Here is a 21,982-nt window from a genome sequence, read left to right as displayed (position 1 = left end):
CCACAATCCCACCAACAGTGAATTTTGTCATTTTTAAACTTTTTACCTATTTGATTTATGTAATATGGTACCTCAAAGATATTTAGAGTTCTCTGACTAGAGAGTTTGATTAATTTTAAGTGATTATTAGTCATTTGTATATCTTCATGAACTGCTTGTTCATATCTCTTTTTTTAAGTCTTATTGATACTTTTAAATTTTATTTCACATATATTTTCAAGTATTCCCTCTCTCCTTTTAAGTTCCCTCCCTTGTGCACTTTTCCTTTGTTTGTTCATATCTTTTGACTTACCCATCTATGTTAAGGAAGTAGGTTTGAGCCTCAGATTCACATTAGATCTTTCTACATTCTGGATATCATCTGATTCAGGTGTATTTACTACAAAGATTTTCTCTTTCCTATCCATTTCTTTAATTTTTATCTTGAATACCTTTATTTTTATATAATAAATTTCATCTCTTGTACCAGTAATTTCTAACATTTGTGTGGTAAATTAGAATTTTTGTTCTTTATACAGTTGAGATAAGGGTATCATTCTTTTTTCTCCTCACTTTTTATAATAAGCAGTGTACTTTTTAAAAATTTTCATTTGCTTTAAAATTTTTTTTTTGGTTTATAACATTCACTTTTATAAGATTTGAGTTCCAAATTTTTTTCTCCCTCCCCAAGACAGCAAGCAATCTGATGTAGACTATACGTGTACAATTATATTAAACATATTTCCACATTAGTCGTGTTGTGAAAGAAGAATCAGAACAAAAGGAAGAAACTGCAGGAAAGGAAAAAGAAAATCATATGTGTTGATCTGCATTCAGATTCCGTAGTTCTTCCTCTGGAAGTGGATAGGATTTTCCATCATGAGTCTTTTGGAATTATCATAGATCATTTGTATTGCTGAGAAAAGCTAAGTATATCAAAGTTGATCATTGCACAGTATTGCTGTTACTGTGTACAAGGTTCTCCTGGTTCTGCTCACTTCACACATTTTTTTGTGTTTAGATCATGGATCCACTTAGAATTTATATTCATATATAGTAGGAGAAACAGATTTAATCCCATTTTTCACCATCTCCAATTTTCCCAGTAATTGTTATTGAATTACTATTGTTCCTTCCTGTTTTATAATTCCGAGTTTAGCCAGCCATTGTGCAACATTTTTATTAGAGTTATCCCTGCATGTATCTTATTATCTATCTTATTTCTCTTACCATAAGGATAGGAATTGTGTTGTACCTAAACTTTGTCGCTCTCTCAACCTCTGTCACAGTGCTCTGTACTTAGCAAGGAAATGTTCATTAATTGTTTTTATCATTCCTCTGTCACTCCAGGTAGGATGGAAGACAACCCGAGAATATTACACTTTTATGTGGGCTTCTTTGCCTGCCGACCTCAACAGTAAATCATCCTTGCAGCAACAAGTGCAGTTTAAAGGTAAGAAGCAGTGCTGAGAGAGTCAGCAGCCCTACCCTTTGTTCTTTTGCCTACAGAGTGACCTTAAAAGGAACCTCTCAACCATAATGACATCTAGGTCAGCCAAGCAGAGCTCTAGTTATAACTATACATAGCTAGCTTTGTTTCCTCTGATTCTAGTTCCAGCATTAATTTTCCTTGGAGGACACAAAGTTCTCCCAGGTCAGGAGTTCCTGGCTGCAGAGAGCTCCCCTTTTAAGATATATGGCTATTTTTTCAGCTTACTACCTACCCAAAGATGATGAGTATTATCAGTTCTGCTACGTGGATCAAGATGGTGTTGTACGGGGAGCCAGTGTCCCTTTCCAGTTCCGTCCAGAAAGTGAGGAGGACATCTTGGTGGTCACCACTCAGGTGTGCAGATTCATCCTTCTTCCTCTGTGCTTCCCTCCCCTCCCCCGACCCTTTCCCCAGTTCTCCTGCTCCGGTTAAGAAAAACACTTCCACTCAAAGTTTTAGGAACAGCTGTCGAGTACTACTCTTGCCACTAGGAAATAAGAAATACAGGTAAAGGGGTATAAAAAGTTTGGCCCTACAGGACAGAGGAGAGGATGGAGACAAGGGCAGAGAGGGATGATAGAGGAGAGAGCAGATTGGTGATGGGGGCAATTGGAATGCTCGGTGTTTTGGGGTGGGGGGAGGGGACAAGGGGGGAGAAAATTTGGAACCCAAAATTTTGTGTAAATGAATGTTAAAAGTTAAATTAATTTTAAAAAAAAGAATGATAATACTAATAGCTAATACTTATATAGTGCTTTAAGATTTGCAAAACAACTTACAAATATTACTTCACTTGATCTTTATAACACCCTTTGGAAGTAGACATTATTATTATCCTTATTTTCACAGATGAGAAAACTGAGACAGACAGGGATTAATTGATCTTCCCCATGTCACACAGCTACAAAGTGTATTAAGCTGGATTTGAACTCAGGTTTTCCTGACTGTAGGTCTAGCGCTCTCTCCATTGTGCCATCTAGCTGCCTCATTGAGTATCTATCTACACACATTAAGAGTATCTTTGATGAGAATATGATAAAATTATGGGCAAGCTTTCATAATGATTTTCTGTAGCAGGGCTCAGGGCAGATAGGTGATGCAGTGGACAGAGCATCAGTGCAGGAGTCAGGAGGACCTGAGTTCAAATCTCACCTCAGACACTTGACACTCACAAGCTGTGTGACCTTGGACAAGTCACTTAACGCCAGCTGCCTCATCCTGGGTCATCTCCAGTCATCCTGATGACTATCTGGTCACTGGATTCAGATGGCTCTGGCGGAGAAGTGAGGCTGGTGACCTGCACAGCCCTCCCTCACTCAAAACAAAGTCAAGTGCAAGTCATGTCATGATTTCTCTGATGGCATGGTCTTCTTCGGCAATGAAGGACAAACACACACTATAGCAGGGCTTCTTAAAGTTTTTCCACTTGCAACTCCTTTTCCTGGTTTGGTGGAGTTAGTTGGAGTTAGTTAGTTACACGGCCTGAGGGCACATGTAGTGCAAAGGGTGCATAAAAAAGAAAAAGAAAGAAAAACACTTCCAATGTGGAATTAGGAGATGGAAAAATTATCTTTGTGGGCTATGTACATTCACTGGACCATACAGTTTATTACCATGTCCTGGGGCAGAGTCCATATGCATTTTTTTAGCATTGAATAGATAATGCTGGGGAAATACAAAAGACAATGGCCCCAGCCTTCAGAGACCTTCTAGTCTAATTGTGGAGCCCAAATTGAAGTAACTTAAGAAAACAGTAACAACATATATAATAACTGATCTTTACCATCCCTGATATTAATTTACTGACCAATACTTAAGTCTTTGTGCATACGTTTCACATTCCCAACTGGATTGTGAGTCCTTTTGGGGACTGAAATGGTTAATTCTACTTACATATATAACTTAGCTGTTAGCATATTGCCTCTGTTCAATTAATATGTATTGTCTGATGCAAAATATTTTATACAAACTGTATAACTATTAAGGAGATAGAGAAGAAATCTTCTCTGAGATTAATTATAGAAGGTTATTTGGGGGAGATGAATTTTGAGACAGATGAGAGGCATAGATTGGTGGATAAAAGAAGGGAGGGCACTTTAATATACAGGAAATAACATTGGCCAATATCTGCTCCTGAGAACATGATATTCTCTAGGATTTTTAATAATTGTTAACCCAGAATGTCTTTTAACTCCTGGAGTATGAATGATACTCAGAAAATAAAAATGCTGTATTGGATTTAATTCTCCATTTCATTGAAGTATGATCAGTAGTAGAGAAGGAAGAGTGAATCTCAGTCAGAAGTAATTCACATCATGTCTTGCTAGTTAGAATTCTGTTATTTTCCATTTTGGATCTGATCAGATGTTCTTTCCCAGGGAGAGGTGGAGGAGATTGAGCAGCTCAACAAGCAACTTCGCCAACAGAACCAAGAGTTGAAAGACAACTGTGTTAGTCTCCAGAAACAGAACTCAGACATGCACGCTGAACTACAAAAAACTCAGGTATGGGTGACTCCTATGAAAGCAACTTTGAGCTTCATTTCTTGCCTGCTTGTGAATTTATCCTTTCTTCATGATCTGTGTATAAAATAACTTATATTGCTTCAGAAGATCTAGCTGAACCTCATCATTTTACTGTGACTGGCATATGGCAGGCAGCTGAAGGGGGAGAAGGCCCAGATAATCTGAATAAGTGTTTGACAGGCATGTGCTAAACCATTATAAGTTGATTGGAATTTGGGCATTGGCATGTAATATAAATCAATGTGGAAATCCAGACTGCCTTACTATTTTAAAGAGTATTAACTAACAAATTTAGCTCAGATTCTATAAAACATTGATAATTTCTGAACAAAATTTTGAAATTGGGAGGGGAGGAAATACAGAGAAAAAAAAATGAAGGATATAAAACAAAAGATAAACCCTGGGTTCACTGGAGGCGGGGGAGGTCTTCTCCAATTTTATACATTTTTTTCTTTATGTCCTTGAGCTTTGTTCCTATTGACCCCCTCGACCATCTTCTTTCTCCAGGCCTTTTCATAAATCCCCTGTCTAAATTCTGTTGTAGAACTATTCTAACAAGTTATTGTCAATTTTTGCTTCATCTTTCTAGGCCTTTTCTATTCCATAGAATTCCTGAAAGAAATAAAAAATAGTGGTCTTTGATTCCATCTTCCCCATTGAGGTCCTCTAAATAGTCTCTTGCTGTATTTGAAGAGCTAAAAAGCTTTCTTCCTCATATTTCTCAATAGTGTTCCTCCTTTCATCCATTCCTTTTTGCTGTTTCCTCCCTGTGGCTTTTTTCCTTCCATGTTCTTTGTTCCACCTTCAATGAACTTCCTTTTGGACACACTTGAGAAAAGTTGATTACATCTTGTGGTCATAGTGTGATGGTGTTATTGTGGTCTCTCTCCCCAAACCACCAAATTGCTATACTGCTGAAAGTGGAATTTTGGAAGAATTTCAGGTCTGATGCATTTTGAAGATGAGAGACTGAAAGAGAGCAGGAATGAGGAGGTGTACAGGGTTCTGTGACTGAATGTTAAATGCTGCAAAGATTCTTGGGATTAGATGGCTCTACCTGTGACTTTTATGTGTCTTCTTCAGGATCTGCAGGAGAGACTGGAGTCTCTGACAGAGATCAATAAGACACTGGAGCAGAGGGTCATTGTCCTGAATGAAGAGAACGAGAGTCTGAAAGTACAGAAGGGCTGTAGGGAGACAGAACTGCTTCAGTGAGTGTGCTTTTATGCACTTCTGAGATACTAACAATTCCCTGGTGATCCTGAATAGAGATGGGTTAGAAGCCATTGGAAAATGATGCTTGTATGATACTAATCATAATAGCTGGCATTTATTTGATATTTATTTAAGGTTTACAGAGCATTTGATATGCCCAGTTTCATTTGATTCTTACAACAGTTCTGTAAGGTAGAAGCTGTAGGTGTTACCCCTATTTTATATGAATAAACTGAGTTTAACATGCTAAGAAGTATCACGCAACTAGTAAAAGTGAGAGGTTTGATTCAAACCCTGTTCCAACTTCATGACTCCTCCCACTCTACCACATTGCCCCTCTTAAGAGCATGTTTGTCCAAAAAGCAAAGAGGATCTCCTTTCAAATGAAGAGCCCCAGAATTCTGGATTGAAGCTCAAGAATTTGAGAATACACTTAAGGGACCCCAGCATGACAGGGTCTGCAAGAGTCAGGCAATCAAAACAAGACTGTAGAAGGGATTGGGGGATGGTGCTTGGCAGAGCTAAGGTGAAGCTGCCCTTGTTTAAGCCATTCAAGACATCTAGAGGATATAACTGATCTCACTTTCCTGTACCCAGTGGATGGGACACAGGGACAGATGCTAAAATCAACCTCTTCATTTCCTAGACTTAAAGTGCAGAACCAGAATGTGGCCTCAGAAAATGAGAAAATGGGTGTCAGGCTGAAGACCAGTCTTGATCACCTTGATCAGCTTCAGGTAGGTAATGACGCAGTCGCCCCCATCCTGAATATCTTCCTAGACAACTTCTGTTCCGTCTCTGCTCCTCCACAGTGACTTAATGATGCTTGTAGCTCGGGATAGTAAGCACGAAGCACTAGGCCAGAATCTGAGTTTGCATTTTCCATTTATTACAATTTTGATTTGCCCCTGCCTCGTTACTTTTAAGGCCTGGCCTCATAACTTTACATCCCAGAGTCTACAAGTAGTTTATATATTTGCTCATTTCCATTCCTATTTAAGATACATAGTACTGACTACAGCTGCAAATCCTCCCGTTCAACCTTTTCAATTTGATCTAACCTTGAGGGCAATTCCTGCCTAGAAAGAAGGGCCAAGCACTGCAGCCAGAACCCCTTGTTCTGGAGCTGTGCTGGATTCTGCCCCTTAAGAGCTAGCATTGAAGGTGCTTATGGAATCAGTCATATCCATGTGGAGATATCAGCTTAGCATATAAATGTGTGGAGATAAAGTTTCCACACATGAGGATGAAGTGGAATACTGTCTAGGGATATTTTATTGGAAAGTTTGGGGGCTCCCTTGAGAAAACATATCTTTTGTCTTTATGTGCTTTACAGAATAGCAGTTCTCTTTCATTCTATTCCCTCTGTGTTTTTGTCCTATTGGCCCTCTTTGCTCTAGGCACAAATTTCAGTACAAGAGAAAGAAATGGAGAAACTAACTCAGGGAGACCGGGACAGAACAGAGCAATTGGAGCATTTGAAGAAGGAAAATGAACAGCTACTTCTCAGTTTGACTAAACAGGTAGACCCATGGGGAAGAATAGAAATACCCAATCTGTCTAGACCTTTCTAAATGATAGCCCATTTTGCACATTGCCCCTCCATTGTCAGCTTCTTTACCTGCATGTGATTCTGGGGGAGGCCAAGGGAACCCATCTGGAATGTTGGTGTCTCAGTGGGGTTTTTTTTCTCCCAGAAGCTTAGGAGGAGGGGGTCCCCTTGAGTCCTGTTCACCCATAGACCCTCCTTCCCCCTCCCCCAATGATGGTGCTCGGCTTAAGTCTGTATTTTTGTGCAGAGGGAGCACCAGCAGAAGCTTGAACAGACTGTGGAAGAGATGAAACAAAAGGAAACTGAATCAGCCCGGAAGCACCAGGAGTTCACGGCACGTCTGAATGGTTCTGAGGGAAGGGGCCTGAGAGAAGGGGAGATAGAGATTGTTTTAGGGACATGGAGAGGACAGCATTTTGAATGCTCATTTCTGAGCATTCTATTTCTATAAAAGTAGGAAAAGAGAGGCTATTGAAGACAACAGGGGTAGTGAGGATCTTCCTGTAGAAAAGTGTAGTGACTTAGAAGGACATTTAGAAAGCTGGCTGTCACCTCCTGGTGTATCCTCAACAAAGAGGTAGGAATCCTGGGTCCCAGGGCTCTCTGGGTCCTTTTATAGGCACTATGTGAGCCTCACCTAAGTTCCCTGACTTCTGAGGACCTTGGCTGCTCCACCAAAAAGATGATGATAATCCTTTGCTTCCTCCTCCTAGAGATGGTATCAGGACAGACATATTTGATATACTGTATATAAAACTTGTAACTCTTCAAGAGAATGGGGCTGTAGCATTCCAAGTAGTGAGAGTTTTATGATGACAAGTACATGTATGTGTATACATATGTGTGAATGAATGAGAGACCACATAAAGAGCCAGACTTGGAATTGGGAAAAGCGGGTTTCAAGGCTGACCACTGACTGACTCATAGTACCTATGTGATCCTGGACAACACAGTGAATCACTCAGTGCCCCAGGCAACTTCCTCACACAGTAACTTGTGAGTTTCTGATTTGTATAGTTAGAGGAAGTTAGACTCCTTCCTGGAAATGCCCTACACAGATGAAATCACAAGGCAAACCAATACATACGCATGCAGGTACGCACTTACGTGTGTCCTATTCGAGTCCCAGATCTGATACATACTTGACATTGTGACTCTGAGTAAGTCACTTAATGTCTTAGTACTCCAGGCAGCTCTGAAAAATTCTCCCTGTATTCCCTATGCCAAAGAAATCATAAGTCTGGGCTAAAATTATGCAAATAGGTAAACGTGTGTGTATGTGTCCTTGTAGGTCTCTGTATATATACACAAGTGCATATTATATTACAGTGTTGTATGGTCCAGCTTTCCCTGACCTTAATTGGCATGGTAGTATAACACTTACTGAGCAACAACCATTTGTACTACCTACCTAGGTTAGTTATGAAGACATTCCTTTCTTAAGGTTAAAACACTGTGAACTCTTAGTATATTACCATTATCTGTCATGGGTGATACAACAGGTGTCAAAAAGGAACTTTTCAAAATTGTTTGGCAAGCATTGGAGAGATCCTGAGCTTTGGGAGCTTTTGTCTTGCATTTGTATACTCAAGAGTGGAGATGACTGTAATTCTTTCTGTTGTGATGCTGTGCTTTCTATTTGGAAAGATGTTTGATTTCACTGATGTGATTACTCCTTCAACTGACCCAGATGGCATCTTCTCCATTTTTTATAAGGAGCCCTGGCCATTGAGGCAGTGTGCCATTTCACACTTAGCTAACTAGACAGGTACACAATTCACGGACATAGACTCCTAAGTCTTGCCCCCTTGGTAAAGACCTGCCAGAGCTTGTGCTTTACAGAAATAGTCTTGGAGTATACCCAGTCACCTCTAGGCCACAGTGAGACATCAGAATGAGACTATAAGGAAAGATTCTACTGTGTATGGCACAATAAATTATTTAATTAGATTAATTGGAGCCTGATGATTTAGCCTACTGTTTTGTGAGAGATAGGTCTTATGATGGCGTGCTTCACAGTGCCTGCGTTTCATTGATTTTCATAGTATGTATTTTGGGGCCCACAAGCTCCACCATCTCTCAGGTACCAGCTCCATATCCCTCCAAAGGGCAGCTAACCCTGGGGGCAATGTATCTTGTACTTCAGAGACCTAGGGACAAGAAAGCGCCAGTGGAGAAGCAGTTAGTGCAGGAGGTGGAGCGGCTGAAGGCGAAGGTAGAGGCTGGGAGAGCCTGTTTCATAGAGAAGTACAAAGAGTGTCAGCGCCTCCACAAACAGATCAGGCAGCTGAAGGCGGCTGTGCTGGTAGGTGACCAAGGCAGGGGTGGGAAGGCAGGGGGAATAGGCCATGGGGGTTTTTAGGCAGCTAAGCCCTGGGGGCTGTCCTCTTAGTTGCAGAGTGGAAGGGAATTTAAGGGCTGGGGTAAGGGTGGGGAAAGGAGCATAATGTCTGCATGTACTTGTGGTCTTGAGATCCCCTGAGACCTTTTGGCCCCCTCCCTACCAAAGATCTCAGAAAGGGTTCCTATCATCATCAGGCAAGTTCCTCCACAGCCTTAGATGGTACTTTTTCATTTCTGCCTTTTGAGGAAGCGAACGGGGACAAACAGAAGGACAAGAAAAGCCAACAGGAGCCTGTGGGGCTGGGGAGCAAGGAGCCTGCAGTCACCCCTGCCATCGGGTAGACCCTTCCCCCTTGCTACATCAGGGCCAGCTAAAACCATACAGCAACTTGGGCATCAGCATTCCAATAAAATCTGTAATAAAAAGGAGAATTAACTTTAGTGTTTTCTGAAGTGTGTGCACGTGTATGTATGTACGAGGAGGTGGGGAAAGCATAAATGAGAAACCGTTAAGCCTCCGGCAACTATTGAACTAATCTGTTAGGCCTTCAGCCGGGAAGGGGACACCAACAGACTGAAAAGCAGAAGACTTCAATCCTTTTTCCATCTGTGACCTTAGACAAGGCCCTTATAGTGCTCCCTAATTTCTTAGAATCACTTGGTGTGTAGTCTTAATCCTGGTTCTCACCAGATAGGGTAGGCTAAGGTAGGATTCACTGCAGAGTGTGGAAACATTTGGAATGAAGTTGTTTTTTTTTTTCACAAACAAGAATGATTGTGCTCACAGCTCTCTCAGATTTCCCTGTGGTCAGTTTTAGGGTTCTATCCAATCACCCACTTTCAACTTTGCCTTGCTTATATCCCTGGTAAGACCAGGGGGATATTGGGTGCCAACTCACTTCCCCATTCCCCCACCTCACCTGTGAGAGCTAGAGGTTTCTGCTGTGTTCCTACTTCATGTTGCACATGGGCCCAGTTCCCAAACCAAAATCTGTTCTTAATCTGATGTCTTTTCTCTTGACAGAACCAGATTGGTGACCTGATGAAGAGGCTAGATGAGAGCAAGTTTTTCTGTCAGGAGCTACAGAGGGAGAAGACCAGATTAGAAGGAGAAAAAGATGTAAGGATGTAAAAGGACAAGAGATTAGATTCCCAAAATTGGAGGGGAATGGTGGACTGTTAGCTGATGATGAAACAGGAACTTGAAAGTTCACTGATGGTCATTCTGGTAGAGTATCCTGAAAAAGGGAGAATGTTCTAGTCCAACTCCAAATGTTGATTTCTGTGTGACAACTGTAACTTCCTAGGCACATTGCAGAGAAGTGGTTTCATTTGAAACAGGTCATTTTTAGGTTTGAACTTCACTGGTTTCTTCTCATCCAGTTCACTGCTATTATATGAGGAGAGGGTTGGAGTGAAGGGTTGGATTTGGTCCCAGGCACTAATTCCATGTGAGCAGTTGCTGATCCCCTGGCTCAGTGTTTCCATTGCCAAGCTATGCACAGAAAACACAGCAGCTGTCTTGGTGTGAGGCACACAGCTGCCTTATCATCAATGGTTTGTTATTACTCTTTTCACCCAAATTTACTGAGCCCCATTTAGTGGATTGACAGTGGTATCAAATAAGCAGGGAGGGAATTTATTTGGTCTGTCAGTCCAAGGCCACAGAATGGAGGATGCGCCTGTATGAACACAGTGTTCATGGTCTGACTGCTTAGGAGCAGTTCTAGCTCCTTCCTCCTTGTAGCTGGGCACCCAGTATTTCTCTGGGCCTCAGTTTCCCTATCTGTAAAATGAAGTGGATAAGATACCCTCAAGATTCCTTCCAATTTTAGCAAGCTGTGATTCTGGCCTGTACCTTGAGAGTAGGAACATGTTATGTTGACCCCTGAATCAAAGATATGCCATTGTGCCTCAGGGGTTGTCAGGGGCTTTGTGAGGCTCAGATGACATAAAGGGAGAAAAGCACTTTGTAAGCCTTAAAGAGCTATATACATGCCCATTCATATAAGCCTATAGCAGGAGTGGGGAACCTGCAGGCTCTAGGCCATGTATGGCTCTCTAGGTCGTTAGGTGTGGCCTTATGAACAATTCCAAGTTTTACAGAGCAAATCCTTTTATTAAGGGTATTTGTTCTGTGAAGTTTGGATTCAGTCAAAGGGCTACACTTGATGATCAAAAGGGTCACATGTCCTAAAGGCTACAGATTCCCCACACCTGGCCTATAGTCACCAGGCCTCCAGTCTGGGGATGATTTCATTCCTTGAGCTTTCTACTGCAATTTCTAGAGCAGTGCAGAGGTGCTGGTCAGTGTTTAACAAGAAGAAAAATGTATGCTGACACACACTTGCAAGTTTAACTTCCGTTATTAACTCTTTAAGTGTAGACAAGCAACAGAATATTTGTAGATTACCAATTTTGAGGTATAAATGCTCCCACAGAAAATGTGGCTCCAGCATTCTATTTTCTGTTGGCTGAGACTGACTGCCTGCCACAACTGCTCCTGAGTTTGGAATCGATGCTTCTTGGCTGAAGGAGCTAGTAATGAAAGCAGGTTATGTGGATCTTAGATTGGAAGAGACAGCAAAGGCCATGTATCTGTTCCAGCCTCCCCATTTTATAGATGGGGAAACTGAAACCCAGGGAAGTTAAGCAGCTTCCCCAAGGTTACAGAAGTATCAAAGGCCAGAGGTAGGACCTAAATCCAGATCCCCTGACCTTGGGGGTCATTACTCTCCACTGTTTCACAGATGTCCCAAGAGTTTGCTAACAGGTAGAGAAATGACAGGGTTTCAAGCTGTATTCAGAATAGATCTTAATATTGGGAGATAGCATATGGAAAACTATGATACACATAGAAACCTAAGGAATATTAACAGTTAAGTACTTGATAGTTGAAAGTAATAAATAAGGTGATGATCTGTCTCAAACTCTTCCTGTCTTTCATTTAACTCTGTCCCTGTTCCTGTGATTGCTTAAGGTGAGGGGAAAAAAAGAAGAGGGGAATTCCAGTGTATACTACATGCCCAAAGTTAAAAGTTACGTAATAGAGAAGTTTGAAGCAATAGTGGGATCTCTTCAAGCAAATTTTCAGTCCTAGCCTGGGCACTTAGTTCACAGCATGTTCTTAGGTCATTTTCTCCCACTGTTAGCCAGTCTAGCATGCAAACTCTTCGTTTTCATAAGCCAAAAAGAAATATAACTGGTTTTTTATTTAAAATTGCCTGGATTAGGAAATTACTGATTACTTGAAGATTTTATTGCTATGGGCTCGCCCCATGCCAGTGGATAATTGAGAGCCAATACTAGTGGAACCTCTCCCTGATAGCGTTGATCAGTTCATTACTTCTGCCTGTAACCTCATCCAAATATTCTCTTTGTAGCTCTTGCAGAAGGAAAATGAGAGGCTACTGTGTTATTATGTGTGTGAGGATTCTGATTCTAATCTTCTCTCTAACCCTACTCCTGTTCAAGAAGCCCTACAAGAAAACACTGGACTTGTTTTTGGAAATCCTTATTCTGGTAAGACCCCTACCACATCATTCCAGTTGTAATATTCTGCCTTCATCCCTATCCCCCCATTAAATCTGTCTTCTGCTCATTAAGATAGCAGCCCTGTTGTCAGGACAGACACTGCTTGTTGGGCAGAAGCTGAGGGCCCAATGGAAAGATTGCTTGGCAGAATGTGTTAATTGAGGAATAAATCTGGACCTGGGAGATGCAAATCAGATCATTCGCCCAGAGGCAGCAGACACAAATTGAGTCCGTGGCTATAGACCCAATGTATAAATCAGAGAAATGTCTTTAGGTGGAAGATATACACTAAGCACCAAAGCTGGGGAAGCTAATTAAGGTTGGGAAATGTGAGAAGGAGAGATGAGATGTGCTATCCAGTAACAGGCACCTGGGGAAGAGCTGGGGGTGGGGGGAAGGGGGAGAGAGTCACCCAAACAGATCTTAGTAAGGAAGGGGAGGTATGGGCTTCATTAGACACGCAGAGAAGAAGGGAGAAGCGAGACGGGGAGGAGAGTCAAATTGTACCTGCCTTTCAGGACTCCTTGGTGAACATGCTTGAAGGGAAGGGAGGGAGTTTGGTTTTGGTTTATTGGCTCAACTTTCTTTTGTGTCCCAGAGGGCCATTTGAGACTGTACCATTGGGATTATTTTTGAGCCACATCCAGATGTGTGAAATGGGCAATCACAAGACTTTTTCATTTTTAAAAATTGCATCTGGTTTGCATAAAATACATTTGCATCTGCAGAGCTTATGTAGTCTGATGTCAGTTTAAGGTGTTTTTGTTACCGGTAGGGTTACCTCTTTTTGACACTTCTTGTTGCCTCCTGCCATTGTTTCTTTCTCTTTGTGACTGACTTCAGGGCCTCCCACCTCAGAGTTAGTTATATATAAAAGTGCTCATAGAGAGATGGAGGCAGTGGAGTGGGAGTGAGTGGGGAGGAAAACATACACATAAGCCTGCTAGGTAACAGCTGGAGAAGAGGAAAAGTTAATTTCTGTGAATGAAACCTTTTTGGTTTTTTTCCAGCTACCCAAGACATCCATGTTCCCATCATGGTAAGTATCTGATTGTTGGGCTTTCTCATATTAAATCCTAAAGAGAATATCCCTCCCTGCTCAAGTCCAGTAACCTGATCCTGAGGACCAGGAAGGAACTGATTGGATAGTTATTACTGCTATAGGGGTCAGTGGTCAATTTGGTCTATGACCAGAACTGAGCCCTCTCCTCTGAAGTGGGTGTGCATAGAAGGAGACAAAGCTAATCTATTGCCTTTTCTGCTTCAGTTCACCTCTGGGAATTATTTGTCACAATTAGAGGTGGGGTGAATGATTCATTGAAATGACTTCTGATTCAGAAGGTTGTATACTCTTTATTTCCATCGGAACCACGTCTGCACAACTGCTTTACTCTTACTGTTGTTGGGGCAAATATATGACACAGTGGACTTCATGAAAACTCCTCTTTGAGATCCGGTTTCAGACACTTAGTAGCCCTGTGACCCTAGGCAAGTCACTTAACCCTGTATACCTCAGTTTCCTCATCTGAAAAATGAGCAAGAAAAGGAAATGACCAACCACTCCATTATCTTTGCCAAGAAAACCCCAAATGGGGTCATAAAGGGTCAGACATGACTGAACAACAGAGCACTTGGGCAGATGTGACTCAGATGAAATAAAGACTGCACATTCTGAACTGGTAGCCATTTCAGTACATCACTCATCCTAAACATATGATTGAGAGGCAGAATAGTTTATCAAAAGGGAAGTGAGTCTGGGACAGGAGATGAGTTTAGCCTTCTTCCAGATCTGAAACCCCATAGCTATGCTTCTGTTTGGGTAATTCCACCTCTGAACCAGAAACCCTCCACTCCTTGGCTGGCTGAATGGTTGTTGATCTCTGTCTCTTCCTCTTCATAGCCCTCTATCAAAAAGTGCCCCATCTGCCATGGGGTCTTCCCTGATGATGTGGAGGAAAACGTCTTTGAGCAGCACCTACAGACCCATATCCTGGACTGCCCATATTGTGATGAGGTCTTCTCAGAGACTGAGCGACAAGTGTATGATGACCATGTGTTCTGCCACTCACTTTAAAAAGTGTCACAACTGCTTGGCCTTGGGTAGAGTAGGCCAGAAAGCCCCTCTTAAGAGTAGTGAGTCAAGATTGGTTCTAAACCTAAAACTACTAAATCCACTCAGTCCTTCCTTTCTCTGGGCATGGTATCCTGATGACTCATCTTTGAGATACTTGTTAACCTTCCTCTTTTTGGATCAGTCTCTTAGCTCAGATAACAGCTCAGGATGTACTAGCCTGTAGCCTTTACCTTTCTAAAAAGAGATTCAATGAACCTATCCCAGAGTGTCCTGGCTTTACAGACCAGAGCCTGACTTGGGCAATGAAGTGATTAGACCTCTCTGTTGCCTAAACTGCTGTTGAACTGGTCAAGCCAAGATGAAACTGGTCCAAATGAATTTGGACTATTCTGAGTTATAACCCTGCATCTAAAAGTCATTTGAGGACATGACTGAGAGTTTCCTTCTGTTCACTAGCTGCTTTGGTTGGCCACATTTAGCAAAGCAGAGGACTGATGCATCCAGGCCTTAGTCTAGCCATGTGAATTAACTTGCCCCAGCCTCCCCATTCCTCATAGAAGTAACTTTTTTTGAAGCAAGTAGGGGGGAGTTCTGTGATCTTGAGCACAGGAAATGTTCTCAGAGATACCTCCAGCTTCTCTGGCTGTAACTTCCTCATTTGGGCCTTTTTCTATGCAAACAATACAGTCCTTGCTGTAATAGCCTTTTATAGTGAGTAATTAGAAGCCAGTGGTTTGTAATTGTTTCCCTGAGCAGCAGGTGGGTTTAAATTATTTTGGATAAGCAAAAATAATGGATACTTAATTCTGTTAATCTTTTGGTTGCTGAAAACTAATAAAATCCTCATCTATTTCTGTGACTTTGGTGATTTAAGTTGTGACTTGCTCTAGCAGATATGGAAAAATGGCCCCAGAGGATGCTGGGAGGGAGAAACCTTGTAACTACCCCCACTCCTACCTCTATCCCCACTCTACTGTTTGGCAAATGAGGACCCAAGGGATACATATCATTGGAGTGGGAAGTGGATCAAGCGTAGCTCAAGAAATCCTGAGTCTTGTTTCAAAATCCCATATTCCAGTTTTCAGAAACATAATTAAGAATTTGAGCCCTCTTTGTGAGCTCATTGCAAAGTCCCTTGTCCAAATGTGTAGAACTAAATCACAGAGAAAACATCTCTCCACCCTATCTGCTCATATCTGTTAAGTGAGTAAAATTGAGTGGCTGCTGTATGAAGAACCTTGTATAGGCTACTACAAGGTGATGGAAAATAAGTACTATTCTTACTCTTGTATAATTTTAGGATATTTGAGTTCCCATCCAAAAATACATGGGTCCACTTGGGTTGTCCAAATGTAAAGACAAGCAACTTGGATAGATATCTCTGTAATCTACGTGACCTTTCTCCAGGTGAGACTACAATTTCCACATCGATGGGTATTTGGAGAAGAACTGTGACTGGATGCTTGCTTGCCTATTTTTAAGAAGGTTATTGGGCTAGATTTCTGTCAGTAACATCAACTATTGCTATGCAAGGGTGCAATTTCTAAACAAAAACCAGTCCCTTCATTGAAGATAATGATTAAGGCAGTTTACACTTAACCAGCTTAGCTTAGCTCCCCAGCAAATACTGGTCACAAAGAAAACCATGACAGATGGTACATAGCCAATAAACCTGTTATCCAAACTAACAGCAGTCAGAAACTGGAGAAGTTAGGCACATTAGAATATACCCTAATATATATATCAGCTCAACTGAGAGACTACATGATCTCAAGCAAGGGAAGACTCTCTTTGAAGTCTAGGGTAGCAAGCTGAAAATGGGGCCTGCCTTCAGGTCTGCAGCTTCCATAACCTCTTCACATATCTCGCAGAGTTTTGAGCCACATGTCTCTCCCCAATTCTCATGCAGGTCCACAGTGTCAGTATTCTCCCTACCAGTTAGGAGATCCATCTAGTTATAACACTAAAAATTCGCAGTTATATAGCCCTTTAAAGCATGTAAAGTACTGGATCTCATTTGAGCTTCACAGCGTCACCACAAAGTAGGAGCAGCAGGTTCCTGTTTTAGAGATGCAGAAACAGGTTGTGACTTATTGCTAATGTCAGAGGCAAGATTCCAACTTAGAACTTCCAGACTGAGTGTAACTCTCCAGCCAATTTGCTACATTGCCTTTCATTTTACACCTTGCTAAGAAGAAGTTGAATACATCACTTCCCCTGCTCTAGAGACACTGAGAAAGAGGCTAGTTGGACTCACCAGAGCCTGTGATCTCAAGAAACCAACCTTGGTGGTAACAAATTCCTGAGGGGAAACCTAGAATAAAGTGGGCAGGCATTCAGTGGTATTCCTTCAGAGGAAGCCTTTACAGCAAAGATTTGTTCTAACATCCAAGTTATCAATTGGTTTAGGCTCTGCACTTTCCTCATCCATTTTCAGTAAAGAATGTCGCTCATTGGTTTTTACTAGTCAACACAGTGTTGTGGGTTAGCTGTGCAGATATTCCCACGTAGTGTTCCATATTTACCAGTGTTTTCTACCTCCCACATTAAGTCTAATTATATGCCAGGCACTATACTAAGGGCTGTGGATACAAAGAGTGGCAAAGACAACTCCTGCTTTCAATAGCTTAGGGAACCTAAGTAATTAGACATATATATGCACAATATACATACAGAGTGGTTAGAATTGGACCCTTTGAGGTGACAGCTGACACTTGGAGAAGGTGAGGTTAGGGTAGGTAATCTCCACTTCTGAGTTGGGACTACACCATGATTATTTTGTTGACATATACCTAGAAAAACCTGGAAAGATTTAAAATTAGCTGATGCTGAGTGAAGTGAGCAGAACCAGGCGAATATTGTACACAGTAACAGCCACATTGTGAAACGAGCAACTTTTATAGATTTAGCTCTTCTCAGTAATACAAGGATTTAAGACAATTCCGAAAGACTCATGGTAGAAAATGCTATCCACATGCAGAGAAAGAACTGATGAAGTCTGAATGCAGATCAAAGCACACTTTTTTATGTTGTTTCTTGTGGTTTTTCCTTTGGTTCTAATTCTTCTTTCACAACATGACTGATGTGGAAATGTTCAATATGATTGTACATGTATAGTCTGTATCAGATTGCATGCCATCTTGGGGAGGGAGGAGTGGAAGGAGGGGAAGAAAATTTAAAACTCAAAGTCTTATAAAAGTGAATATTGAAAACTAAAAACAAATAGAATTTTTTTAAAAACACCATTTACCTTGCTAGTTCAGTTTTGCTCAGGCTAATTTTCTGAGTATATGTCACCTGGACAGTGGAGGAGGCCCATCCTATATAATGTGTTGAGCAAGTGAGCAAGTCAGCCTGGAATTAAAATTTTAAAAATATACTGCACATGATTTGCACATAGAAAATTGTACTTTCATTTCTCACCTGAAGAGTAGAGAGAATTAGTAAACTCAAGACCCTTAAGAGTATCTAGGGTCACAGTAGTATTTTTCAGCATTATTAAAAGTAGGGACAGGATCTCTTGAAGGAGTAAGGGTAACTTGTTGATTTAAGGAAATGAACAAAAATAATAACCTCCTACCCTAAAATTAATCAGACTGAAAGTCCTTCACACCCAGTAATTTCCTACCCTCCTCATATGCTAACCCCCTTCCTTAGCCCATCTAGCCCTGTAAAATACATTGTCTTCTCTCCCCTGCCCCCCATTTCATTATCAGTTCATCTCACATTTGATTTCAAATGCATACTACTACAGCTGAAGCAATGCTGGGGAGCAGGGGAATCCCACAGCAACCTCCATCCCCATCACATCTACCTCTGCCCATTCCAGAGCTGGTTCCTGATCATCTGGTCGTCTGTATCCGTGGTCTATAGTGGATAACATTTTCTGCTGCTCTCATCATGGAGATGGATGTAACTAATAAAGCTGGAGGGATGGTCTCCCACTGGTCCACAAATCTCAAGTAATCACATTAAGGGATCTGGCCTTCTCTGCCTAATGTTATTGCCTTCTCCCAGTAGAATGAAAGTAAATGTGACTCCAGGAGGGAGCCAGGCTTCTTGCCTACACACAGTCAATCAACATTTATCGAATGCCCATTGTGCAGATGCTTTGGGAGATTTTTTTTTTTTAATGCTTTCAAGATTGGTCTCTACCCTGGGAGAGCTATGAGACAATGTGGTATAGTAGGAGTCTGGAAGACCTAGATGGAAACCCCTGCCTCTGACACTCTGAGCCTTAGTTTCTTCATCTGTACAATGAGGGAGTTGGATTTGACCCTTCTGTCTGTAAAATCTATAATCCTATGAGACTAGTGAAAAAGACAGTTTTATTCCTCAAACTAAAGTGGACTCTTAGTTTTAGGAAACTTAAAGAGCCTCTCAGTCAGATGAGGGAGAGTCAGTCTCTGTTTACTGGGAACTCCCAGTGTGCTGTGATCCATTCCCTACTGTCTGGGAGCTCCTGCTACCAGAGAGGTTCCAGTATGTTTGGAAGGCATAGTCTTCATCCCTGGTAATGTTCCCATTACCCAGGACTGATAGAGGGATCACAGCACTGAAATGAAAAATATTGACAAAGCTGGGATATATTGCAAGGAGTTGATAGGTCCTTGGGAGAATGAAGCCTGGCCAAGAAATTTAAGCACAAATCAGGAAAAATTGAGTGAAAGTGAGTTTTAAGTTATTTGGAAAGGTGCATAGGAACACTTTGGCAAGGAAGGATAAAGATTTGCTAGGTAGAAAAAATGCCCTTTTAATGATCGTTATAAGGAGTTCAAGTCTCTGAGATTTCTCTAACATTCTGCCTGATTCCTAATTTGTCTTCAGTACTGACACAGCAAGACACTGTTCAAGAATGGGATTTAAAATGGGTTCTCTACAGGTAAAGGGGTATAGAAAGCTATCTGGCCCTACAGGACAAAAGAGAAGACGGAGACAAGGGCAGAGAGGGATGATAGAAGAGAGAGCGGATTGGTCACGGGGGCAATTAGAATGCTCGGTGTTTGGGGGTGAGGGGATAAAAGGGGAGAAAATTTGTAATCCAAAATTTTGTGAAAATGAATGTTAAAAGTTAAATAAAAAAAAATTTTTTTTTAAATAAATAAAATGGGTTCTCTGGGGTTTAAGAATAAAGATTTTAACTAACTGGTTCTTAGGGAGAAGTCACTCTGGCTCCTCCTCTAGTCTAAGCTGTAGCAACCAATTCTGCTTATGCAAACAAGTGACACCTTTTTACTGGGTCAATATTGTATGCCTAATTAATCTGTTCATGAGCAGGTTCAACACCTGCTTCCTGGGTCCTCTGTGTCTACTTAGAGGAGATGACCTTACCTTCCTACCCTGAATCCTGCTGTCCCCAGTCCAATTCATCAATATACCCCAATATGTCTCCTTGGCCTCCCCTTATCCATGCTATTTTCCCTTTTCTACCCCCAAACCTTTGCCCCCAGGGGTAAAGAACCTACCATTTCAAGGCAATATATGACCTCAAGGCTGTAGGTCCCCCACCCTTGGCCCATGCCATTTCATAGATGGTATCCACTAATACACTCCAATTTTTTGTTCCTGTGATGCCAACACCTCCAGGGAATCTCCATTCACAGTTCCTAGCCCAGTGCTGAGCTTATAGTAGCCACTCTTAATACATATTGAATTGAACTATCATCTCCAACCAGCTGGCATGATCAAAGATCCTCTTCCCCCTTTCTCCTCAACACACTTTTGTAATTATACAGTCAGTCAGTCCTGAAATTACTTACTTGTGTATTGCTTAACTTGAGGCAGATTTTTACCTCTGGAATACCTTCCTCTACTAGTCAATGAGTAAAGGCTTTTTTTCAAATCCTCATAAGCTAGTTCTTCTACACCATCTGATTATCATAATAAGCAAAGCAGAATTGAGCAAAACTGCAAAGAGAAAAAAAATATACCTCATAACCAAAATAATTTTTTAAAGTTATCAGGGCCCCAGCTCCCTCTCATCATTAGCATTAGTTAAGCTGACTATATTTTTTTTAATTTCACTTATGTCTATGCTAGTACATCACACTGAAAGTTTCCTGAGGACAGAGATGGTTTTCCCAAACAACTGGGAGCTCCCTGATATAATCTCTTACCAGACTGGAAATCGCCCCAAGGATAGAGACTTTGTCTCTCCCACCCAACTGCCAGTTACTGGAAATCTGGGACTTTTTTATTTGTCCTAGCCCTGGAATCCAGTTCAGATTTGATCCAAAGATCCAAGTAATGATGAGAAGAACCTTGAAAATCCAGCACAGGACAGGGTCTGGAAAAGCTTGTCTCTTCCAATCCCTGTATACCTTTGTAATCCCCAATTGAACCATGCCAGCAGGCCCTCAGGGAAAAAAAATATTCCACAATCTCCCTCAATCACTTATTAATGGCATGATGATAGAATTATTTTAGATTCCTTTCTTATTGTTCAGTCGTGTCCAAATCTTCATCACCCTGTTTTTAGGCTGCTCTTGGTTTCCCATTTTCTTCTCCAGTTCATCTTACACATGAGGAAACTGAGACAAATTAGGGTGAAGTGACTTGCCCAGGGTCACACAGCTAATAAGTGTCTGAGGCCAGGTTTGAACTCAGGAAGATTAATTCCAAGCCCAGTATGCTATACCCTCTATACTCTATACCTCTGTACTCTATATTCTATAGCCATCTAGCTTCCCTATACCCATAATTCCTATACTCATATTCAAGTTGCAGCCTATCTATTACTAGCAGTGTGGTTTGGAGCAAGTCACTTGTCTCTGAGCAAGTTGGGCAGCTAAGTGACGGGGGAAAACACTCTGAATCTGGAATCCAGAGAACCTGAAATCTGGCCTCAGACTCTTACTAGCTGTGTCACCCTGCGCAAATTGCTTAACCTCTGCCAGCCTTAGTTTCTCCATCTGAAAAAAGGGTATAATAATAACACCTCCCTTCCAGGGTTATTATGAGATTAGAATACAATAATATTTATAAAACTTCATAAACATTAAGGCACTGTATTGATATTGTTATTACAATACCCTTCTGAGCTGTTTTTTTTTTATCTCTAAAATAGAAATTAATCATATTTGTACTACCTACCTCACAGGGTTGCTTTGAGAATCAGGGGAAATACTGTATATATGAAAATGCTTTTTAGCGACATCATACAATATATCCCAAAAGCCTTAGGGCAGTTTTTTAAGCTATTAAAGTTTAAAAGAGCACTGCAACATTTGGGACATACTATGTAAGAGGGATTAATAAAATTGTTATTT

General features: G+C 41.3%; 1 protein-coding gene across 2 annotated transcripts in view; it reads left to right on the top strand.

The window, feature by feature from the left end:
* CALCOCO2 (calcium binding and coiled-coil domain 2) overlaps window positions 1–15,573 on the top strand; it is a 29,720-nt gene extending 14,147 nt beyond the window's left edge. For both annotated transcript variants that reach the window (XM_072646149.1, XM_072646150.1), the window contains exons 3-13: window positions 1,330–1,432; window positions 1,692–1,825; window positions 3,850–3,975; window positions 5,080–5,207; window positions 5,858–5,948; window positions 6,612–6,734; window positions 7,011–7,097; window positions 10,131–10,226; window positions 12,490–12,628; window positions 13,651–13,679; window positions 14,541–15,573. In XM_072646149.1, the coding sequence (XP_072502250.1) occupies window positions 1,330–1,432; window positions 1,692–1,825; window positions 3,850–3,975; window positions 5,080–5,207; window positions 5,858–5,948; window positions 6,612–6,734; window positions 7,011–7,097; window positions 10,131–10,226; window positions 12,490–12,628; window positions 13,651–13,679; window positions 14,541–14,714 (1,230 nt within the window). In that variant the 3' untranslated portion in view covers window positions 14,715–15,573. The remainder of the gene's footprint in view (window positions 1–1,329; window positions 1,433–1,691; window positions 1,826–3,849; window positions 3,976–5,079; window positions 5,208–5,857; window positions 5,949–6,611; window positions 6,735–7,010; window positions 7,098–10,130; window positions 10,227–12,489; window positions 12,629–13,650; window positions 13,680–14,540) is intronic.
* Window positions 15,574–21,982: the final 6,409 nt, after the last annotated feature.

Source organism: Notamacropus eugenii, chromosome 2, assembly GCF_028372415.1.
Source record: "Notamacropus eugenii isolate mMacEug1 chromosome 2, mMacEug1.pri_v2, whole genome shotgun sequence".
In the NCBI taxonomy this organism is placed as follows: domain Eukaryota; kingdom Metazoa; phylum Chordata; class Mammalia; order Diprotodontia; family Macropodidae; genus Notamacropus; species Notamacropus eugenii.
This window is presented reverse-complemented; position numbering and strand designations above follow the sequence as displayed.